The sequence below is a fragment of the Nuphar pumila genome, chromosome 6, assembly GCF_984573655.1.
Source record: "Nuphar pumila chromosome 6, dmNupPumi1.hap1.1, whole genome shotgun sequence".
Classification (NCBI taxonomy): Eukaryota; Viridiplantae; Streptophyta; class Magnoliopsida; order Nymphaeales; family Nymphaeaceae; genus Nuphar; species Nuphar pumila.
Window position 1 is genome coordinate 5242931 of NC_143254.1, and position 25711 is coordinate 5268641.

The following is a 25711-nucleotide window of genomic DNA, read 5'->3' on the forward strand; positions in this document are numbered from 1 at the left end:
TGAGACTCTAATGAATGCATTCAATTAATGAATATTTAGGTCTAGAGAGAGAGAGAGAGAGAGCTCCAAGAGATGGAGATTAAATTAAAAAAATTAAAAGGAACGTAAGCCTTCATTTACAATAATGATAACAAATGATTTAATTCACTAATCATAATTCCTTCATTTATACATATATATAATTAGCTAATCATAATGCCTCCCAAACTTTATAATCCTTCCCTTGAAGGCTTGAAACCCAATTCTTCGAACTCCTTGGGGGCTCATGATGACCTGGTCCAATTTTTACCATTACTTTCTCATCAATAGTCGCTGCATACACGTCCCTCTCTGCTCTATTTATTTCAACCTGCAACATGAGATCAAAAAATAAGCAAAAATGCAGCATATATATATATATATATATAATGGATAATCCAAGGGAAAAAAACCCATCAGCGACCGCACATTGGCTGGCCTCCGATTGGTAAAACCCTTGAGGTCAACCTGCCCAACAGGGAGTACACGCAGCTTCGACCTTGTGGAAGGGACACCGGACACCACCCATGAGTTGAGTTTAGAACTTGTGACATCCCGCAACTTAGTGGCATTCACAAGTCGCCCCTACCAGATGAGTGGAGCCCTTGTGGGCAATGCATATAGTTTTATAGTTTTCCATACTGCTATAATATGTAGTATTAGTGTCAGGAGGTTTACTTACAGTACTCCGGCAATGGATCTGCGCACGGTTTCGCAATGATATGAGAGCTGCAATTTCTCCTTTTAAGTGTGAAAAAATGTGATCATAGAATACCGCTGGTGTACCTGGATGCGTCAAAATGTACGCATATCCTTGCATTTCTTTCCCTGGAGGAAATCTCCAATGCCCCTTTAGAAATAAAAGTTAATATTATAAGTGGATTGCATAGCAAGCAGTAGACTGAGACATCATATGGAACTCTTCTCAGGATGAGTAAATCAAATTCAGGGACAAAAACAAGAAATTGTGTCATTAAAGTTCCCTTTTAGAAACAAATTCCATCATGTGAAATTTGTGAAGAATCCTATAACCACCATTGAACTGGTTTTTATGAAAAAGAAACAAACATCCAAAAAGAAAACAACAAAATTAACAACCTTTTTCTCTCCATTCTTGGTGATTTTAAATGCACTACTGGAGCAAGATGCAAACGATGTCACAGATGGCATGCCAAAGGCATATAGTTAACTAACGATGACCAACAAGATGGTGAGCATAAACTACACATTTTGGACCATAAGATAGATAATGGTTGTTAAGTTAAAGACCCAGATAACCCGTACCCAGGAGTATCCAGTAAAAGTATGTATACTACATGGGTATGACACCGATATGGAAGCCTGGTAAAAGTACCCATATTACATAGTTGACCGCACAATCATTTAGTAACCAGCAACAAGAAAGGATAAAACGTTGAGAGTTAATCTCAAAACCTGTGTAGAACCAGTATCGTGATTCTCGATAAATGTAACAGCGCGTGAAGGCCACCAACCAACTACTCCTGGAGGCTTCCCCTTCTGATCGCATAACCGCCAATATTCACATTTTTCCAGAGCCTAGGGAGAAGAGAAAGAAAACACTTATCACTTCACAATATAAAAAACATGAACCTAAATTTCCAAGTTGAGATGCATTGAGAAGTGACAAAATTCAACTGAAAATGTCGGAGAGCCCCGGCTTCATACAAAGCAATCATATGCAGGAAACAGAAAGAGTTTGGACCACAACCACAATGCATCTTATTGATTATCTATAAGTTTATAACGCACACACACATATATATACATGAACCTAAATTTCCAAGTTGAGATGCATTGAGAAGTGACAAAATTCAACTGAAAATGTTGGAGAGCCCCAGCTTCATACAATGCAATCATATGCAGGAAACAGAAAGAGTTTGGATCACAACCACAATGCATCTTATTGATTATCTATAAGTTTATAACACACACACACACACACATATATATATATATATATGAACCTAAATTTCCAAGTTGAGATACATTGAAAAGTGACAAAATTCAACTGAAAATGTCGGAGCCCCAGCTTCATACAATGCAATCATACGCAGGAAACAGAAAGAGTTCGGATCACAACCACAATGCATCTTATTTACAATCATCTATAAGTTTATAACACACACACACACATATATATACATACATATATATATATAGAGAGAGAGAGAGAGAGCTCATCTTTGGTTCCTTCTAGGATACTGTATTCTAGTAAAAATCATAGCTGCAGGCATTATTTAGTCAAGCAGTAGATGTTTTGTCATGCTTGGTTTAGTACAAAACATGCTGTGGATATGATTTATTTTTACATCAAAACTGGTTTTCATTTTGAAGCTTCGTTGTGTTGTGGGCTATTGATTTTACATAAAAAATCTGACTACATGTCAAAATCTTTTTACTGCATGTCCTCCACTAAGAAAATTATGAATATCATATCTATATGGTTAGATCCATAAAACAGTCAATAGCAACATTAGAAAAACAATGGGGTCTAACAGCAACGTTAGAAAATTAATGGGGCTATTAGAGAGTATGAAACGGTTATCATAAGCTTGTACCTATCTTGAGAAGCATGCTTCTTAGGCAGTTGCTTTGGAAGATGGAAGTTAGGCACTTCCAAAACTCAGTTCAATTCCCATAGAAAGTACTTTCAAAGATATCAGTTTTTCTACATGAAAACTGTACCTTTAATAAGAAATAACACATTTACATAATTAATGAGTTGTAACTTTTATAAAAAAGGCATAGTTAACTTATTTTAACTAGATTGAAGAGTAAATCTTAAATGATAAAATGTTCTCTATAATCTGTTTAAAACACGAGCATGTTTTAATTTTTATTAAACTAAAACGTATTTCAGGTTATCCATTAAAAGTCAAGGTGAAAATGTTAAAAAAAAAATGCATTATACAAGGATGTACATCATGTACTTTCTTGTATATAATTCATAAGCATGTTATGTCAGCATTTATTTATTGATTGTTGCTTACTAGTTGTTAATAGTATTAATAATAAACGACTTTTGATTCGAAATGAAGACACCAGATTTCTTTATCTTTGAAATATTTATAATAGACTGAGACATATAATCAAAATTATTTTAGATTAATCAAAATTATTTTAGATCCAACGAGTATTATATGAACAAAGGCTTTACGTATTTAAAACAAAAGGATCTTGATGATTAATAGTATTTTCATATGATATAACTTTGACTCTTTTATTTATAAATTTAAAAAAAAATCTTAATTACTTTGCAATGCCTCCTATTTACTTCTCATTTTTTGGTTTTACATGGAGTTACAAAGCCCTAGATTCTGCCTTCTACTTCTTCGGTTGCTTCTCAATTTCACTTCCCTCTTTGTTGAACTTGGTAGAAAACCTTCCGGAGGCATTTGAATCCCTATCTGCTGGATGCACTGAGTGAGGGCCCCACACGCACCCACGCGAAAGAGGGATGCATGGACGCTAAAATGGCGCATCCCGTGGAGGCATGGATGCTGTTTTGGTGTCCATCACTGCTCCGTCCCCCCCCTCCCCCCAACACACACACACACACATGAAACAGTGGCGGACGGACAGGAACAGATGCACTCCAAAAAAAAGTCTTTTTTGGTGCGTGGGCAGGACAGGACAGTGCATCCTGTCCTGTCCGCGAATGCGCGTGGACATCCCGTGCTGTCCTGTCCACGCACGTCCGCTATTCAAACGCACTCTCAAGGGTACACACACATGACAAAATTGTTTCCATGTAGTTGGATAAGGCTTGATGATGATGATAATCATAACACGCATAAAGCACTGACTCCCTATTTTGAGCCATTTGATTTGTTTACATCCAACAACTAACAAGGCTTCAAGATCACTAAATGACAGGTAGATAGAGATGATATGATTTTAGGTTATCTATGAAGTAGCTTAAACGGCAAAATCCTTTCACCAACAATTGGATCTAAACTAATCCAATGGCTGGTAAAAGGGAAAAAGTCAATAATGAAAGGAGTAAAGAATGTCCCAACCTAAAAAATTTGAAGCATGGATGCAAGTCAACAAGATATTCTAATGCAGACTCTCAAAGTATGGGATCAAAAGAATGATTCTAAATGTGAGCTTACAGAATGAAGAATCCCCTTAGTGGTGACATCAAATGCCCCTGCAGTTCCATTTGTAGCATTAATCCAATCAACGATGCGTTGTCTATGTGCATCTTGATTGTGATCCATGTTACCATATGTATAACTGAGGGAGTCCCAATACTCCCCTACAGAAAAATATGGCTCACTTGCATTCAGGTAGTCCTTGACATATCCTCCCCAAAAGCCCCTAACAAAGTCCAACCTCCATCCATCATATCCAATTTCTTTCCTGCATAGCATGCAATTAATTAGAAGCTGTCATTTTACATGGAAACCTATAAAAATAACAATTCTTTGCTAAGAAAAAAGAAAAAATTGTGGCCTGGTAATCAATATTACAATTACAAAAACAACAATTTTTTTTCCTTTTTTTCTTTTTTGAGATGACAAAAACAACATAAGTTAGATATGTTTATGTTCAAAGGTCAGTACAGGAATTTTTGGTTTCAAAATTCCATGATGTCAGCAAGCACATGTAGTGCAGGTGACATGTTCTCTCATGTGCAATACCAAGGGTGTTGAGGGCACAGGCGATTATACTATTTCACTATTTCCCTTATGGGCCACAAACAGTACTGGAAAATGGCCAACGGCTATGCAGTCCTAACAGTGTATAGACAGATGGGTACTCGTCTAAGTGAATAATTGAGCATTACTACTTAAGTTTTGTTTGGCGGTCTTAACCGTGTTCCAGTCCTAACCATGTTCCTCTAGACAGCTGCCTCTAAAGATTCGGGGTGACACTTCGAGTCATCCAACTTGAAGATCCAAAACAGAAGATGAGTAGGAGATGCACCTCCATGGTCATGCTGTCTTTTGTGCATGACAATTCAAAGCTGGAAAAATCACACATTGGGCAGATCATTTATCCGATTGGTTTGAATAACCTCCACATAGGAGACCACCTCTCATGGCACTATCAACTTCTGTAAGTAGGCACATCCAGAGAATGAATTGAGTTTGAAAAGGTTTGCTCTGGCCCAGAACAGATCAGGCCAAGTGCTACACATACCACGTGGCTAGGATTGTGTGACAATCACCCGATTCCTTCCACCATCTTCTATTGCATGTTAGTGCATAATAATGCCTTAAGTGCATCTTGTACTACCTGACATGCACCCCACATCTCATTATGCACACTACTACCTACTACTTGTTGATCCCGTGCCAACCCCCCACTAGTGGCATGCTCTCTGTTCCAGCTTATTATGTTGAACATAATGGCACTACTTGTGTCCAAAACCTCGTGCCCACATATGCAAACATGCTTCAGCAGTCAGCACCCAATGAGAAACAACACCTTGCATCACATCGTCCACAATCATGCCTATCGACTGTGGCCAACTACACCCGTGTGACACATGATGTGGCCCCTTTAGTAACAAGGTTTAGGAATAAACAACTTCTGAGCATTACAGGTAAATGTTCCAATAACACCCATAGTCAAGTTCATTATGCATGTTGCTAGAAGATTAATCAGATAAAAAAAGTCAAGCCACATTCAAAACCATGAATAGGCACCATTCTGCAGTAAAAATTAATCTGAAACACATAAAGCACCAAACCTTAGCCAATGGAGCCATTCTTTTATATCATTCCTCACAAACTCCTGTGAATGGTCTATATTTGGGGCAGCATGAAAATTATCACCACTGCTTTTGTTACCCCTCCCCTGTTGAACATAAGAAACCCAGTAAGAAACACTTTAAATTGACACTGCTTATATTCAAACATGCATTTTAAGAAACTAGAAAATGGATAACCAGATTTCACAATATATATATATATATATGAGTTCTCTTGCATTTCAGACTTAAACTAGTGCAAAATATCCCTGGTTTGATCAATCAGAAAATAATAATGTTCTTTACAAAAAAAGGATACAATATTTAATTTTGAGACATTTCCTTTTTGTAGAGAAGAGATCAGCAAATTATAAAAAGTGATTTGAAGATTCTTAATTCATGAGCGCTATGTATACATAGCAAGGATATTTCTGTCTTTTCCATGACATTATACACTATTCTCTTCATATTGGTTTCAGGCAAGGTTGTTTAACCCTGTGCATAGGGCAGCACTGGGCCAGATGGCCTGGGCCATTTTTTGAACACCACTCTGCCTGTCAATAGGCCGGGCCGCCTGGTCCAAAATGGACCCGGACCATCCAGTGCCCATCTCTTTGAAACAACATGGGCAGCCCAGCCCATTGCCAACTCTCCTATGCATACTACATCAGATTAACATTTATTACCAAACAAACATTATTTTCAAAAGGCACCGAATAAAATTTTCCAGATCTGATTTGCCTAATTGTGATAATGAACACTAGATCACCATTTTTTTTCACTTCCATCCCATACCACACACACACACAAGCCCAGGACTACATATGGAATTGACTGCTAATTTTCTTTCTTGATCCTAGCAATATAATTGGCATTCGACCACATGGGTTTCTAAAGCTTTTTAGTTCTGATTTGAAGGATACAATTTTATGGATCTACTAACACTTTTCTTGTTCCATGTAGGTTTCCAAAGCTTTTCAATTTCAATGTTTGGAGGTTATAATTTTACGGATGTCCTTATACTTTTCTGGTTTTCTTATTCGCACACCGCAACATGTGCATGCAAGTGAAAAGATGCCTCCTGAACATGTAGACATGTAATGTTTATTGTACAATGAAATCTGACTGTTAAACTAGGAGTAGATACAACACTTCAAGCAGAAGCTGAGAAAGATTGCCTTGATTTTGTAAAATACAAATGATACTTGAACTCTGAAACCTTCCCTTGAACAAGATTATAAAATAACAGGTGTCCAGAGAAACAAGAGAGGTTGCTAACATGTAAAATGCATAAAGGAAACCAATAACATTCGGAATAAGTGCACCTGTTGACAATTTAGCTAATATGACACAATGACTAACTTGTGACACGAAAAAACATTAATAATAAAAGTGACAGACTATATTGTTCATGTTCAGAGATGACCAATATTCATGTACCTGAACCTTTATACCATTAGCTGGTTCAGAATTAGCATAAAGAAATCTCATATCAGTGCAACATAACATAATCAAGAACCCTCAAATAACACTGCCAGAAAGTAAGATCAAGTATTCATACTTGTCTACCAAAAGAAACAAACTTTCTGCAAGGAAGCCCATACATTTCATGTTCATTGTCCTCACAAGTATTTCACAAAATAGTATAACAAGCTGAAGATTCAAAGCATCATTAGGTTTGATTCAATACCTGGAAATGTGGATCATCAGCTACAATAGCTCGATCATCCCAAGCCAATTTACCTCCAAAGACATTCCAGATACCATTTTTATTCTGATAGTGTGCACACCGATGATTTAAGACAACATCACCAAGAACTTTAACACCAACATCATGGAATCTCTCAACAAGGCTTTTTAACTCTTCCAGACTTCCATACCTAAAATATATGACAAGTCCATATGAAATTCCTAGTTTTTTATAACAATGAGATCCGATGTGTGACTTAGGCCATGTTTTTATTAGAGAAGATGATGATGATGAAAAGATAAACTGATCTAATTACCACAAATAAGAAAGAAACCCGATAACAGAAAATGTCATCATTTTAAATAACATATCAATTAGCTAATGCAAACATAATCTAAATATGAACACAGTTATTGTCATATAGGCATAAAATTAGCAGGGAATGCACATCTGTTTCCATGTAGTTACAGTGGCTATATAATATTGCACCAGTGCATGCATAAGTAAATGGCATACGATTTGAAATAGGTTATGCTCAGTCTTATTGCTCTAACTTATTCATAGTGAATAAAAATCCTGTAGATGTTGCAATTAAAATTCCTTCACCCTGTCTATTGTTGACCAAAGCACATCCAGCAATAACCAAGAAAATTTTGCAGTTCAAGTTGTACTCTGTGCATTTGAAATTTTTTAAGTAAAAAGCAGAAACTATCAAACTTTTTAGTAGATAATTTATTCCATTCATGCACAGAAATGAATTGCATGATACTTTGTTCATGCAATTCAAAGCATTATTCGTGAAGAATAGAATGCAATACAACAACGTGATGCAAGCATGACAGCAGTTCACATTTCCCCTTCCAACAAAATTAACTATGGCTTGAAGTCATATAACAATAGTAAATTTTGAAACCTAAATGATAATATGCATACCTTGAGTTCAAGTTATATAAATCCTTTGGCATGTAACCTTCCGGTGACACAGATTCTGTTGGAGGTGGCAGCCAGATTACTGTGAAACCAAGTGAAGCAATTTCTGCTGCTTTGTCATAAAGTTCAAGATACCATCTTCCTGATTTATTAGATTCCCAGTTGAAACCCTGGCAGAGTATTTCATAACCTGATCCTGTTCCAGAAGATATTGTTACAGTCTTTAAAGTCTCAGCATCAGCTATAGATTCCTCTGTAAATGTGGACCGAGAACTTCTAAAAATACTATACGCTTCAGAAGCCAGCTTTTCAATTTCTTGAAGAATGCTCTCATGTGTTTCCTTGATAGTAGTATTCATGCTCCGCTCAGAGGAAATATCGCTTACCAAGTTCCTTATTTCATTAATAATCTCATTTGTATATTGAACTCCAGTGGCTGATTGATCTGCATCTCCAGATGTTCTGACAGCAGTCTCATCTTCAAGAGATGATTCTTCCTGATTCCTTCTCTCATCACTCACGATTGCTAGATCAGAATCCACTGTTCTCACAAGATCTTTATCTTCAGATTCCTCCAGAACCTCTTCAATCTGAGTTGACAGGATGCATTGACTTTGAAGCGGGATATAGAAGTCGTCCCCCACATTATTCACCCAAGTGTACCCATTAAGCTTTAAGACAAATAACAGACCTGCAAGCTTCCTATCCAGAGAGAACACACCCCAGCTTCCAGTCCCAGCTTCCTTCGGCTGTACAAGGAAGAGACCCCTTTTAATAAGAACTACCAACAAGATATAAAACAATGATATTCCCTAACTCCATGTTGAACTTGCTGCAAAAATTATTGCTTCAAAAGATGGAATTAGGAAACAACTGACATCATCAAAATTGGCAATGGAGTAAAATCAGCGTATTGAATGACAAATGCAGAAGTGAAAATGACCATACCCCAATCGTAGGCCAGGCAGAAGAGATAAAGTGACACTCCACTCTCTTTTTCTTTTTACCTTTTTAATAATAAAGAACCTTGCCTAAGGGATGCTGAGAAGAGACAGTCTTCGGTTACCATACTTGAGGAGGTATGGTCATATAGATGCCAAAGTGGGAAGCAAAAATAGGAGGCAATGTAGGAATCAGAAGCAAAAAGTGATGGTTGTAAATCTTAAGAAGATTCAAGAAGCACAAAGTAGAAAGGAAGCAGTGTGGAAAATTTATGACAAGCATAATAGGATTTGTTGTGAAGTGATAAAGAAGGGGACTAAGAAGAAAATTAGAAAAATAACAAACATCATAATCAACAAGCTTATACTAAGAAATCCCTAAGGCCCTGTTTGGATGACACCAAAACCAGATTAATAACCTGGTTTTGTGCACCATTTGGGAGATACAACCAGGTTTTACAAACCTGGTTTGGATAAAAAACCAGATTTGTAAAAAGATGATGGGGACCTGTTTTTTCATGTCCCAACTTGGTTTGTCGGGGGTGACTGGTTAGGACCCCCACTTCCACCTCCCATCCCCTTCTACCACCATTACCAACATTATATACCAGCCATTTCTGTCTGGCAGCTTGTGACTAGCCAGAAAATGGCTGGCCTGGTACCTTGCAGCATGGGCAGACCCATGATGACCATTTTTCATCCAGTTACTGCCCAAAACGACCAGAGTTTTTGTTTTTGTTTTTGCAGCCCATTTGGCCATTTTCCCACTGCCCAATGTATGAAAAATAGCCCGGCTAGCACCACCCTTGCTGGATAGTGTCATCCTGGCCATCCATTTTCCAGCCACCCACCAGCCGGAAAATGGCTGGGCTAGCACCGTCCAGCATGTGTGGTGCCAGCCTAGCCATTTTATGGCCGGCGGATCACTAGAAAAAGACGAAGATTTTTTCCTTTCTTTTTTTTTGCTTATTTTTTCAACCATTTTTCCGAAGACCCACCACCCGAAAAATGGTTGGGATGCATTGTCTGGCATTAGTAGTGTCATTTGGGAATTTCTAGCCAGTGGGTGGTTGGAAAATGGTAGACCTTTTCTTTATTTTTGGAAACCAAAAACATGAATAATCAGGTTATTTGTCATCAAACGCATAAAACCCAGGTTTTCGGCAATCCAGGACCCCAGGTTTGCCAAAAACTTGGTTTTAACTTTTAAGACAAAATCTAGATTTCTCACACCCAGGTTTTGCTTCTTGTCTTCCAAATGGGGCCTAAATCAGTTTAATTACAAGAATAACATATGCTTATGGAGAAATGGAAGAAGCAGACAAGTCTTACGATGTTTGGAAAATAACAGAATATGTTTCAAGTTGGACCAAATCCATATCATCAGGAAATATGCACTTACAGCTTAAGAGTGTCGATTTATTTCAATTTGTTATAAATACATTCAGGTTGCATATGTGTGATTAATTGCTTATTAGTTATAATCTTTTTCTTTGTGTCAAATAAATATTGAATATTTATATATTATTTGTTTTTTTGTTATGAAACATTCAAAAACAATAATTATTTGTTAAATATTTGACACAAGAATCATATTTATGTATTAAGCTTATTTTTAAGGCATTAAAAGTTATAAGAATATTTGATGCAATAATTACTACATATTGTATAAGGTCGAACAACACATTTACTTAAACATCATTATGCAATGTGAAAATTACTTTCTAGTAAAAAATTAATAAATTTATCAAATACCCAAGAACAATATCTAAATTTGGAGAACTGTAATTCGCAATAGCAGGAACTGCAAATTATCATTATTTCTACTTGTTCGAAAGCAGGATGCTTCCCAATTTTGTTTCATGCTCCCCAGGAAATGCACTCTCCCCTGCATGAGCACTTAAGTAATAACCCCATCCTACTCTCTGTTCAGGCAACAAGTTTTGCATATTCAAGACATGAAGCTGCAAACAGTAACAGATTACGATACAGAGACCAAACAGATTTCGTGTTTAAGCAATTTAAGGATTAAACCATAACACATTAACCTATTCTACATCCTAGCTAATCATAAATTCGATGTTGCATTGCCTCTAAATGCATGTTATCCTCGAGGCTGTTAACCAGGTTGGTGAATTGGATAGGCCAGAGCATCACCATGTCATGTCAAGTCAAGTGATCAGACTTGTCCAGAAGAGTGCTTGCCCATAGAACAGGTCATACATCAGACATTACCAAACTTCTCATGGTGAAGGCTGCTATTCATTGTCACTAGGCCATTAAAGTGAAGGCAAGTTCTAATGGTATAGGCAGTTATAAACATAATGATTAAAAGCATGAATAACAACTGACTATAAGGAGACATTACAACTTTTATCTCATATAATAGCTAGTGAGATCATTCTTAGTTGGTCACCAATTCACCATTAAAAGATTCATTCTTCATTGTTACATCATTTCTTGGTTGGCCAAGTTGCATTTTTAATGGATGGGCTATTGCATCAAATGTGCAACAAAATGTTTTTCTGAATAAAGGTTTCTATAGAAAAGCTTAAGATGCAGTTTCTTTAGGATTTCTTTATTCCTTTTGACTCAACTAATTGTCCAAAAATGCCCGAACAGTGAGCCACCATACACTTGATTTGGAAAATCAGTGATGAACTCAAGCCCGCTTTCTTTTCCATGATATACAAAGGTTACCCTCATTGTTCAGTCTTATGTGTGTTGAGTTGCTATCCAGTGAGTAAACAGTTTGAGGGCAATGACTATTCTCGTGAGATTAAACTTGCATATTCCTTTCCAGGATCTCTTATCCCAAATCCTACACGATATCTACTGTGAATCCAGTTGCTCCATCTTATATGACTGGATGGGTGATAGATTGCTATCGACAACTTACTGTCAAGGACCAAGCTTTGGATGATAAACCACTTTATAACCTGTATGCACCAGTAAAGGAAGTAAGAGCTAGTTAGTCCTCTTACCTACCAAGCCATAAGAAGCCCAACATCATGCATATACTCCTAAGCACTAATCAATCTCAAAATGCTATCAAAACATAGCAGCTATTCCCGAGTATTTCTTCTAATTCTACTTTAAAGTTCACAAGTACTGACTGCAATTGAAAACCCTATAAAAAAGATACTTCGTCAAAGGTTTCTGCAGGGGCACTTTACATCCATTGGAGATAGAATTGTCCAGCTCTCTACCATCAGAGAAAAATACATAGCTATATCTTGTTAAAATGTAAAATATATATATAATAATATTCATATTATTATTATATATATTTATGTATTTTTATTCTTTATTTTTCCTGTATTTTTTTCTATTTTCTTTTTAGTTTTTTTAGTGTCTAGTTCTAATAGAACTAGACAACTTTAACTAGTTAAGTTCCACTTGGAACTTAACTAGTAAAGTAACCGTTGGACTAGTCCAACGATTACATTTATAACCATTGGACTAGTCTAACGGTTACAAGGAGAGCTCTCCTTTCTCTCTTGTATATAAAGGGGTGCATCCCCTCTTGTAAACTCACTCAATGCTTCTTAAGCATTTTATCATTTCAATAAAGATTATTTTTATTTCTTTTTTGTTCTCATTATACCCTTTTTAAGGGTTATGTTCAAGTGTCTCTCTAGACACTCTCTCTTGCGGATCTAAGTACTTTTGTGGAAGATCCTCACTTCATTTCATGGTATCAAAGCAAGGTTCATCCTATATTGTGAAGATTTCTTGCCTCGTTTTCCATGCCAAGATTGCAAAGGTGTTTCATCACCTTGGTTGAGGCTCCTAAAGTTCTTTTTGAAGAAAGGAAGATTCGTTGCAACAAAATATTGAGTTTGTGTTCTCTTATTCTCCTTTTTTTTCTCTCTTTATCACCCTTGTAAGAAATGGATGATCATGATAAAATCATCATCATACCCATGAAATTAAATAACACAAATTATGTCATGTGGGCTTCGATAATGAAGCAACACATATGGGGAAAGGGGCTTTGGAGAATAGTAGATGGTTCTGATTCGGAACCTAAACTAGTCCTCACCAAAATGGAAGGTGATAAAGAGGTTCTCCTAACCGAAGGAGAGAAAAGCAAAGCTTTGGTCAACTATGAAAAAAGTTGGAAGGAATGGCCGATAGGGCATGCAAAAATTATGTCATGGCTAATCAATAGCGTTGACATCAAAAAATGCTCTAGTCTTGCTAAGTTTGAACATGCTAATAAGGCTTGGGAATACCTCAAAAATATGTATTCCCTCAAAGATATTGCACATGTTGCAATCTTCAAGAAAAAGTTAGGTTTATGACCCAAAGTGACAAAACCATACGAGAATATTACAATGAATTGTCCAAACTTTGGGGAGAATTGGCTCTTTTAGAGCCAAAATGGCATTATCCTAAGAACATTGAGCTCTGTCAAAGGCAACTTGATATGAAGCATTTTTACCAATTTGTAAATGGTCTAAGACTGAAATTCGAGTCAACTAAATTGGCTCTTCTTCATCGGGGAAAAGTTTCCTCTATTGGCCATACTATAGAGGAACTAACTATGGAGGAAAACAGAATACAACAACAAACAACAACAACTACGCTTTCATCCCAAAACAATTGGGGTCAGCGATATGAACCAAAAAAGAAATTCATTTTGGGTCTTCCACATGAATCCTTTTCCTCCAATCATTTCTATCCAATGCCATGTCCTCGGTGAGGTTCAAAGCATTCATATCCTTTCCTATCATCTCCATCCAAGTCTTCCTAGGCCTACCCCGACCTCTTTTAACTAATATATTTTCCCATTTCTCCAACCTTCTAACTGGAGCATCATTAGGCCTTCGCCGAATATGTCCAAACCACCGTAAACGATTCTCTCGCATCTTATTTTCAATGGGTGCAACACCTACCTTCTTACGTATCTCCTCGTTCTGAATCTTATCTTTTATTGTATTTCCACACATCCATCTAAGCATCCGCATCTCAGCTACACTCATTTTTTGAATATGATGTCTCTTGGCAGCCCAACATTCCGTACCATATAGTAAAGCGGGTCTAATAGTCGTCCTATAAAACTTTCCCTTCAACTGCAATGGCATTCTACGATCGCACAACACTCCAGTTGCACTTTTCTATTTCATCCACCCAACCTTTATCCTATGATTTACATCTCCATCAATTTCTCCATACTTTTGAATGATGGATCCCAAATATTTGAAATAATCATTCACCGGTATTTCTTGCTCGCCAAGCTTCACTACACTCCCATCACTACTTCGTTGCTTACTAAACCGACATTCCATATATTCAGTCTTACTCTTACTCAACTTAAAACCTCTAGCTTCCAATGTCTGTCTCCATAATTCTAACTTAGCATTAACCCCAGCTCTAGACTCATCAATCAAAACAATATCATCAGCAAACAACATACACCACGGTACATTTTCTTGAATTGATCTCGTAAGCTCATCCATCACTATCGCAAATAGGAAAGGGCTTAAAGCAGATCCTTGATGTAACCCAACCGTTATCGGAAAATTGGTTGTCACCCCTCCACAAGTGCGGACATTGGTTACTACTCCTTCATACATATCTTTAATTATACTAATGTACTTGAGAGAAACACCTTTCTTCATCATTGTCCACCAGAGAACGTCCCTAGGTACTCTATCGTATGCCTTCTCTAAATCAATAAAAACCATATGCAAATCTTTGTTCCTCTCTCTATATCTTTCAATAAGTTGTCTAAGAAGATGTATAGCTTCCATAGTTGATCTTCCAGGCATAAAACCAAATTGATTCTCCGATATCATGACAACATTCTTCAACCTAGACTCAATCACCCTCTCCCAAAGTTTCATAGTATGACTCATGAGTTTTATACCACGATAGTTTGTGCAATCTTGTATATCACCCTTATTCTTATATAAAGGCACCAAAGTACTCTTCCTCCACTCATTAGGCATCTTATTTGTTCGCCAAATCAAGTTAAAAAAATTTGTCAACCATTCTAAACCTTTCTCTCCCAAGCATTTCCAAGCCTCGATAGGTATACCATCTGGGCCAACTTCCCTTCTTGATTTCATTTTCTTCAAAGCCTCTGCAATTTCTTTCTTTTGAATCTTGCGCATGAAGTCACGATTGATCTCATGAAAAGGAATGGAGAAGTCTCCAAGATCTTGAGCATGACTATCATTAAATAGCTTATCAAAATAATCTTTCCATCTCTCCTTAATCTCCTCATCTTTGACTAAAACCCTTTGCGTTTCATCTTTGATACATCTAACCATACCCAAATCCCTCGATTTCCTATCTCTCATCTTTGTAAGCCTATAAATATCCTTCTCGCCTTCTTTGGTATCCAACTTGTCATAAACCTCCTTATATACCTTAGCCCTCGCGTTTCGAACTACTTTTTTAGCTTCCTTCTTTGCTATCATATACTTCTCCAAATTCTCATTATCCTGACTCTTACTTAAATTTCTATAACACTCTCTTTTAACCTTAATAGCTAAGATGATTCTGTTCTAGCAGTATCTAAACCGAGTAATCATGTATGTTCGTACAAACCACCTCACTTTAACCGACAAAGTGGTGACTATGACAAGAAAAAGGTTATTTGTCATCATTGTCATGAACCAGGACACTACAGGCCTTAGTGTCCCAAGCTTAAAGAACTCAGAGAAAAGAGAGCTACGATTGCTAGATCGGAGCCCAAAGATCAAGATGTATCAGTTTCTATGGCTCAGTTAATGGAGATTCTTCAACCACTCATCAAAGAAGCTTCCTCTTCATCTAAAGCTTCGACTGGGGCAGTTGCTTCATCTTTTTCCGATCCAGGTAACTTCCCTTGGCTTCTTGACTTTGGTGCTTCATTCCATATGACTCCAAATAATAAAAGTTTATCTGAATGTGTTAAAAATAAAACAAGTATGTCAAAAGTAATTACATTTGATGGAACTTCTCTAGAAATAGAAGGAATAGGAAATTTTGAAAAAATCCATAAAACTGAGAAATTTTTTATCCCAGAAGTCAGATATATTCCCAAATTAAATTTGAATCTCTTATCCGTTTCTCAAATATCTGACCATGTTTGTAATATTTTATTTTCTTCTCGTGGTTGTTGGGTACAGGATCGCCAGTCAGGAAAGCTGATTGGGGAAGGCCATAGAGAAGGAGAAAATTATTACATGGATTTTTTAGAAATACCGAAGAATGCCTTTTGTTATAACATTCAGAAAATCGAGTTGAAGTTATGACACAAAAGACTTAGTCATCCACATATAGCCAAAATCCAACATTTTCCAAATCTAAGAAAATTTTATAATTCTGAAAATTTTACTTATTCTTGGTAAAATGAAAAGATTACCATTTCAGAACAGAACTTTTGTTTCTTCAAGACCACTTGAATTAGTACACTCGGATGTTTGGGGTCCTGCACAAATAATTTCTAAAGGTGAATTTGCCTATTATGTATTCTTTGTCGATGATTTTTCCAGACATGAATTTATTTTCTTAAACATAAGTCTGAAGTATTTTCATACTTTCAGACATTTCATAAAATGGTTAAAAATAAGTTTCAAAATGATATTTTCATTTTTCGCACAGATTCAAGGGAAGAATTTTTGTCCACAAATTTTAAAAATTACCTTAACTTATATGGCATCACACATCAAAGGTCTTGCCCATACACACCTCAACAAAATGGGCTGGCAGAATGTAAACATCGTCATATTATGAAAACCACTAAGACTTTATTAATAGCAAATCAAGTCCCAAAAGATTTTTGGGCAGAAGCTGTCTTAACTGCCACCTATCTGATTAATCGAATAGCATCCTCTTCTTTGCAAAATATAACTTCAATCAAAAAACTTGTGAACCTTTCTCCATATTACTCTAGACTGAGAGTATTTGGATGCAAGTGTTTTATATTTACGGACAAAAATGATAAACTTTTTCCTTGTGTGATTCCCTGTGCCTTTTTAGGATATGCAGAAAATGAAAAAGGTTATAGGTGTTTTGACTTCAAGAATGATAGATTATATGTATCAAGAAATGTCTCTTTTTTAGAAAAAGAAAGCTTCTTTGATTTTAAAAAACCAAAGGAAGTTACTGAGTAATCCTTTTTGTTAGATTTAACATCTAAATCTAACGAATATGATCTTGACTATAGCTTTGATAATGATCAAGGTATTATTGATCTTGATCATAATGTTGACAATGAATAAGTCCATAGAGACACGAGTATACAATATTCTAGACGAAGAGAACCTAATCTTCCATGTGCACTTGAAAGATATTATAACATTCCAACCAGAAGGTCATCTCGAGTTTCGAGCCTCCAAGAAAATTTGTGTCATACAAATCCTTCTCACCTACATATAGGGCAGTCATTGCATTAATTCACTCATATGAGGAACCATCTTCGTACTCTCAAGCCAAAAATGATATCAAATGGATAGAAGCCATGAAAGCTGAGTTAGATGCACTTGAAAAGGCTTCTACATTGACTATTCAAGACCTTCCTCTGGCAAGAAACTTATAGGATGTCGATGGGTTTATAAGGTTAAAACCAAGAGTTAAAGCTAAGAGTGATGGCACTCTTGAAAGATATAAAGTCTAATTAGTAGCCAAAGGTTATGCCCAAGAATATGGCATTGATTATAAAGAAACCTTTGCCCTTGTTGCTCGTATGACAATAGTCAGAACCTTAATTGTCTTAGTTTTCATCAAAAAATTGTTCATATTTCAGATGGATGTCAAAAATGCATTTCTAAATGGAAACCTAGTTGAAGAAGTGTACATGAAAGCCCCTCTAGGTCTTAGTATTTCTAAGGGTAAAACTCTTCGTTAAGAAAAAGCTCTTTATGACCTTAAACAAGCACCAAAAGCTTGGTATGATAGGTTTAGTCGTGTTATGCTTGATATTGGTTTTCAATTTTGTTTAACTGACACTGCTTTGTTTATTAAGAATTCTGGTGCAGGAATTATTGTGCTTCTATATGTAGATGATATGATCATCACCGGAAGCGATAAACAGGGAGTTGAAAACATCAAAACACTTCTCAAATCTCACTTTGAAATGACTGATTTAGGTTTATTTAGATACTTTTTAGGCATTGGAGTCGCCTATTCTCCTAGGGGATATTTATTATCTCAAACTAAATTTGCTTTTGAGATTGTTTTTAGGTCTGGAATTACAGATGATAAGAAAGCAGACACTCTAAAAGTTGTCAATGTTAAAATAAAGATTGATGATGGAGAACTTCTTGAAGATCTTACTCCTTACAGACAGTTTGTCGGGGCACTTTCCTATCTATCCATTACCAGACTAGACATAGCACGTATTGTTCACACAGCAAGCCAGTTTCAACATGCTCCCACCTCTGTTCACATGGGAGCAATCATGCGTATTATCAGATTCATCTAATCCTCTCTTTCATGAAGACTTTTTTTGTCTTCCTCTTCCTCAATTTAATTGTATATACTGATGCTGATTGGAGAGGTGATCCCAATAACAAATACTCAACCACTGGTTTTTGTGTCTTCTTAGGTGAATCTTTAATCTCGTAGAGGTGCAAAAAGCAGCAGAATGTCTCTCTCTCATCCACCGAAGCCGAATACCGAGTCATGGCAACCCCGACCATGGAAGTAGTTTGGCTCTGACGTCTGCTTGCCGACATGAAAGCTGAAGCAACAAAAACTTCAAGACTGTGTTGTGACAACACGAGTGTGATCTACATTGCAAGCAACAGAACATTCCACAAACGCACCAAACATATTGAAATGGATTGTCACTAAGTCAGAGAGGAATATCTACATGGGACAATTGATCTGTCATATGTTACTTCAAAATATCAGTTAGCAGACTTCTTTACAAAGCATCTCGCTGCTCCCAGATTTCACTTCCTCTTAGATAAACTTTCGCTCATTGTATCGTAAGTTTGAGGGGGAGTGTTAAAATGTAAAAAATATATATAATAATAATATTTATATTATTGTTATATATATTTATGTATTTTTATTCTTTATTTTTCCTATCTTTTTTTCTATTTTCTTTTTAGTTTTTTAGTGTCTAGTTCTAATAAAACTAGACAATTTTAACTAGTTAAGTTCCATTTGGAACTTAACTAGTAAAGTAATTGTTGGACTAGTCCAACGGTTACATTTATAACCGTTGGACTAGTCCAACAGTTACAAGGAGAGCTCCTTAAGAGCTCTCCTTTCTCTCTTGTATATAAAGGGGTGCATCCCCTCTTGTAAACTCACTCAATGCTTCTTAAACATTTTATCATTTCAATAAAGATTATTTTTATTTCTTTTTTTGTTCCCATTATACCCTTTTTAAGGGTTATGTTCAAGTGTCTCTCTAGACACTCTCTCTTGCGGATCTAAGTACTTTTGTGGAAGATCCTCACTTCATTTCATATCTTTCTTGATTTTAGATGTCTTTTTGATATTTTCCCAGATAACATCAATAACTGAAACCAGAAATGCATTCGAGTAATTCACAAGATTTAAAAAATTTAGCTATTCCAGGGTAAGCCACAAGAATAAATATATATATATATAAGAAATGAATATCTCAAAGATATGGCCCAAATTCATTAAAATGGTCCAGAAATTTACCAATATAAACAACTACAACATGCACAAGAATTATGATCTCCTATAACTACAAAATGTGATGAACAAACATAAAAGTGGTCAATAACGTAAGAATGCACCGAGATGCAGATACACAATACATTATAAAAGATGCCCTCAATTGTTTCAACATATTGATATTTTTAGCTTTTGTAGCAAAGGATATTTTTCATTGCTATACTAAATACTATGAATTCAATGAAACATACATCACAACTTGGAGTAAATAAGGATAGCAAAGGTGCCAGTTTCCAATTTTTCAAATGAATCAAAACTTAAAATTGTAATTATTCTCAGAAGTCCAAAAGACAGCACCTTTACCAATATAAACAACTACATCATGCACAAGAATTATGATCTCCTATAACTGCAAAATATGATGAACATAAAAGTGGTCAATAACATAAGAATGCACTGAGATGCAGATACACAATACATAATAAAAGATGCCCTCAATTGTTTCAACAAATTGATATTTTTAGCTTCTGTAGCAAAGGATATTTTTCATTGCTATACTAAATATTATGAATTCAATGAAACATATATCACAACTTGGAGTAAATAAGGATAGCAAAGGTGCCAGTTTCCAATTTTTCAAATGAATCAAAATTTAAAATTGTAATTATTCTCAGAAGTCCAAAAGACAGCCCCTTTAGCAAATAAACTGTAGCATTAGTCAAATATTTGTTCAGTTCTTTCTGAAGGATATCTAAAACAATACCAGTGGACTAAGAGCATCCATATACAGACCTGCAAAAAAGTTTGAAGTGCCTTTTTCCTGAAAATCTGTGTCTTTGGAGGATGAGGACCAATCGGGACTTCCCATCTTTTCTTGCTGTCTTTGCAAACACCCCAGTGAACAATGACATCACCAGAAAGATCAGTATCAAAAAATACAAGACTTTTATCCATCTCTCTGCTCTCCTGAACAGAAATGCTCAAAGAATTGTTAACAATTGTCTCTTTTACAATGGGGTACTCCTCACAGATTCCCTCATTTCGCTTAATCATCTTCTTCTCTCCTTGACCTTTTGATTGGGATGCTTTTGTTTTACGCAGTATGTTAGGCACCTGGTCAAAAGCTGCCAACAGCATAATAGAGGGTCAGAGAGAGAATCAGGCTGATGATGTGTTGACCATGTCATTTTAGTCGTTCTATTAGAAACATCAAATAAATAAGATATAGACAGAAAGGAATGAGAGTTTTATTAAATCATACTAAGGCATATGCTGCATTCATTTCAATACATTGCCTTTATCAAAGGATTCTTACTAAAAATATAAAAAGAAAATGTAAAGGATTGCAATAAATTGACAACAAAAAAAACAGAATAACGAATATACCACATAGTATCATCACATTTTTTTTAGATTTCCATTTTTTATAAGAAATACAAATCTTCAAATTTTTCAATTTTTACTATTGATCATCTGTTATATTTCCTTGTGATCTTCCAAAAAAATCACCTTTCCAATTCTCCCAAGAAAAAAACTTGCCAATATTATTGTAAATCCATATGTGTAACCAAGTTTCTAGACCAAACTCAAACGTGAAAAAAACTCTTGCTGAAGTACAAAGAGAAGTGAAAGAATAATACTGCAATTCACCTGGCCATATCTTAAAGCCTTTATTATCAGAGGCAGTACCACCATTATCCTCAACACAGTCAATAAAATGCACTCTAAAATCCCGCCCTCGATGTTGATACCATGCCCCTGTTCCTTCTTCCTACAGGAAAGCATAGGATGCATAAAAAGGAAAAACTGAAAATGACAAGGAAATGCATGGACATGTACATGAATCAGAGAAAGAGAAAGAGAGATGCCAAACCCTTAGAACAAAATGTACAGCTGCAATTGAGTGGTTACTGCTGACATCAATCTGAATTTCATAAAGTACTTGCCCTTCCACAGATGATGGTGATTGCCTCAAAGGTGTCTCTATTGCGTAGTCCTAAAAGCACAAAAAGATAAATGTTTCTAGAGCCACCAAAACGAAAAGAGCTGACAAGAGAAAATTGAACCAAATTTTGATAGTGGTGATGTTTTCCTTATTTTATAATTAACCACCATCTTAGAAGCATGTTACTGCCAGCCTACGGAAAGGTAGAAACTTTGACTGCTACATACAAGGTAGAAACTAAAACGATAATTGGCATCTCCAGGTCAGTGCATTAAAAGCTACTTTTCTATATCTAAAGTCAACATTTTTATCTTCATTGCAATAATCTAAATCTTTTCTACAACTTTCGGCAAGTGAAATCCTTTCATTCAGACATACCTTAATAGGAATTGATCCTGGAGGTCTCATCTCAGCAGGAGGTCGATCCCATTCACTGGAAAAATAAAAAAAAATAGAGAACTCAAAATCTATAAAGAGGGTCAACTTCAAAGAAAAAGAAAGACATGGATCTACACATCAAAACACTGTACAAAAAAAGTATCATTAGAAGTAGCATGAAAGAACATATTCTATTGTTCATTTTCAACATACCATCGTCCCATTGCAAATGCATGGTACAAGAGATTGAGCAACTATGTTCAGTTAAAGACTTTATGTTAAAGCAAGCCAATTAAAGAAAAAAGTAAGACATAAATATTCCAGAACATAAAAAGCTCTGCTTCTTGATTTCCATTTTAGTGGCAACATATTTAAAAATGAGAATAAGAGGCTAAGTTTCTGAATAAGCTAATGTAGACATCCTAAGTTAAAAAATAAAGACAAACAAATTTTAAGCAAGGGAATGTACCTGCCAAGTTCATCACAGTAAGTAACACCCCAATGCAAGACCCACTTCCCTGGCAGATTGCATCCTATAGTAAGCTTCCAATTCAAATCATCCTTTCCATTATCTACCCTCACAGATATCTTCCCCTCTACCTATTAAATTCAATAAAAACTTCCTATTCAGAAGAAAGTAAAGCACAACTGACAACCAGAACAAAAGAATTGATCCTACACAAATGATGCAATATAAAATGAGATGATGTCTTGACACAGATGTCTACAAAACCAACATGCATGTGCACACTATGTTCACATTTCTCTACAACCATGCTCTGATTCAACATTAGGAAGCAATAAACTGGTGTCAAAATTATGATTAATGCAAAACGCTGTCATTTAAAAGTACATTATACCATTAAGGGACACAACTTTCTGAATGTTAGTAAGAAAAAGAAACCAATTCTTTATTAATATTTAAGAGTGAATAGTGATCACATCAATGTGAAAAATACCTACCCAAGTTTTGCCCCAAACGTTGCCCTTGCAGGCCCATTTCAGGCCCAGATAAACTCCATATGATATTCTGTTTCTACTATTGTTTAAGGCCATAATGGTAAGCTATGAAAGCATACAGGTTTGAATTTTGTAACTAATGGTTTAAAAGGATCAACTTTGCTGACTTAATGTAAGATTCGAGAGTCTCAATTAGAAGTGACCATCAAGAAAACATTATAGTAGAAAAGATTATTAATAGATACATGAATATATATATATATATATATTTATTTATTTTGCTACAATCGATTGTACCTAGAATCTAGTTGTAATCTCACGATGCAAGTTGTTTTGACTCAATCTAACCTCATAGATGTGTTCCACATGGTTGATTTGGTAGGAAATTAGGAATCGACCCTAGGATCAAGTTTTTTGGATGAAAAAAAATGTCTTTTGAGTAAGGAGAATTGATGCATTCATAGCCACCGATTTTTGGATTACCAGGAAAACCTATATACAAGTCGAATTCCGGCAATCCAAAAGCCGGTTTCCATTAAATAAAATATGTAGATCACATCTACGGTGTTAGATGTGACAAAAAAATATTTTTAAAAAACAGGTTTGCTAAATCAAATATATATATATAGAGAGAGAGAGATCAAGTCCATTGGATCTGTTTCAATCCACCAGTTGTGATTATGATAAAAAGATGCACTACATTTAATATGGAGTACCTTTTCAACTATGCACCTTTATCAGATTATTGAATTCAACATAGGTTCAGTCACTCTTGGTCAATGTAATATTCTCATAAATGCAATGCATTTTTTTCTGAATGATCACAGCCATTGGATCAAAATAGACATGATTAGGTGTAGGAGCACATGATGCACTATATAGAGAGAATCCAAAATCTAAAAGCTTGTTATTTACAAAATTATTTGAGGCATTAATGGTGATGATATTTAGCACATAGAAATGGGTAAAGGCTGCCTAAAACTAAAAGTACAAGGCTGATCAGTTAATCCCAGCATCCAGTCAAAAGAAACAAATGAACACTTCCGTGGATTCCTTGTACAAATTTGCAATCCCAAATGATGATACAGATTTGCTGCTCAAAATACAAATTGCCTATTCTAAGTGACAGCTTACCGCATGGAAAGATGCAGACTCCGCCATCACATGTTAATGAATCTGAAGTAATTGGCATGCTATATACAAATGTTTGAAGATCTAAATCAGAGTTCTGTTAAATAAAGTTGTCCATATTCAGCAAGCCAATTTTCCTGGCATGCATAACGTATATGTTGCATCTATCTCTGTGTCTATACCTAAGCTGAAGCTTTGGTTAGGATATTATCGAACTAACTACTTGGGTCACATACACATACCGTGAGAGGCAAGCATAACAGGCACGATTTTTCATCCTGATAGCCACTTCATGTACTATTTGCATCAAAAGAGGACCTTGTCATCATCATAATTACCATCAAGCAATTCGTTAGGTCTTCCTACATAATCATTAGCAATTAAATTCAAGTGTCCCTTCAATTTATTTCCACTTCTCATCATCATCATCATCGTTAATAGCAATCAGATTCCGGTGTAACATCATGATCAATAACAGTTAGATTCAAACCATCGCCAACGATGATCATCATCGACAAATCTAGACTCAAAACAAATAAAACAAACTTTAAAAACCTAAAATAACAAACAAATTCCACACAATCATCGATCATCGTTGTCCTCGTCGATGGAAAATCGGACAAAAAAAGGAAAAAAAACGAGAATTCATTCTGATACCTTCTGCGTGACCTTCAACGGATACGTCTCCCTAAAGACGACGTCCTCCGACGCGGCCGCCTCCGACGCTTCAACGAACGTCTCCGCGAGGCCGGCACTGACCCTGAACCTACCCCTAAACTTACAGAAACACCGGAAATCCGGCACTTTCCGGGAGAAACTGATGCCGGAAACCCTCGGTCCGCCCAGTTTGTGGACGAACCTAGGGCTCGATCTCCGGAACTGGTGCAACGGAGGTCTCACTCTCAGAGTCGCCATCAGAATTCTCTCGAGCTCTCAGGGGAAAGAGAGAGCCACAGAAAAACAACAGAAAAATCGGAGGGAAATTTCTTCCTTCTTATTCTTCTTCGTTCAATAGTTGGGAACTTGAGAGAGGTATTTTTTTTTTTTTGGATAAAATTTTCCGCAATTTTGGCTGAATAAATAGGGTATTTATAGGGAGAGGAGGATGAAGGTAAGGAGGCCTCATCATTGATCGAGGCTGGCAGAGCAAAAAAAACGGGTGGCGTATATTCTGATCATGTTCATCTGAAAGCGAGAGGTGTAATGACCGAAAAGTACATGACTTTTTTATTTCGGGACGGAAACGATCACTCCTTTATTACTTTTTTTTTAACGGATGTGATTAAGACATAAATGGTACGTGGATCTTTTGACTCGATACGGTGCATTCAAATCCAGACCTTTTTAGGGGTGTCAACGGGTCGGGTTTACCCGGACCAAACCCTATAGGGTCCAGGTAT

At 36.1% G+C, this 25711-nt stretch overlaps 1 protein-coding gene across 1 annotated transcript; it reads right to left on the reverse strand.

Moving 5' to 3' along the window:
* LOC149833730 (alpha-amylase 3, chloroplastic-like) lies at window positions 1-25375 on the reverse strand. Its single transcript, XM_090010980.1, has 13 exons — window positions 24969-25375; window positions 22690-22820; window positions 22221-22275; window positions 21771-21893; window positions 21548-21668; window positions 20690-21021; window positions 8364-9109; window positions 7431-7620; window positions 5741-5847; window positions 4155-4404; window positions 1453-1575; window positions 701-868; window positions 1-349 (listed from the first exon to the last, which is right to left on the reverse strand). Exons 1-13 carry the CDS (start codon window positions 25224-25226, stop codon window positions 191-193), a joined length of 2763 nt encoding a protein of 920 aa, XP_089867106.1. The 5' UTR covers window positions 25227-25375; the 3' UTR covers window positions 1-190.
* Between the last annotated feature and the right edge of the window lie 336 nt (window positions 25376-25711).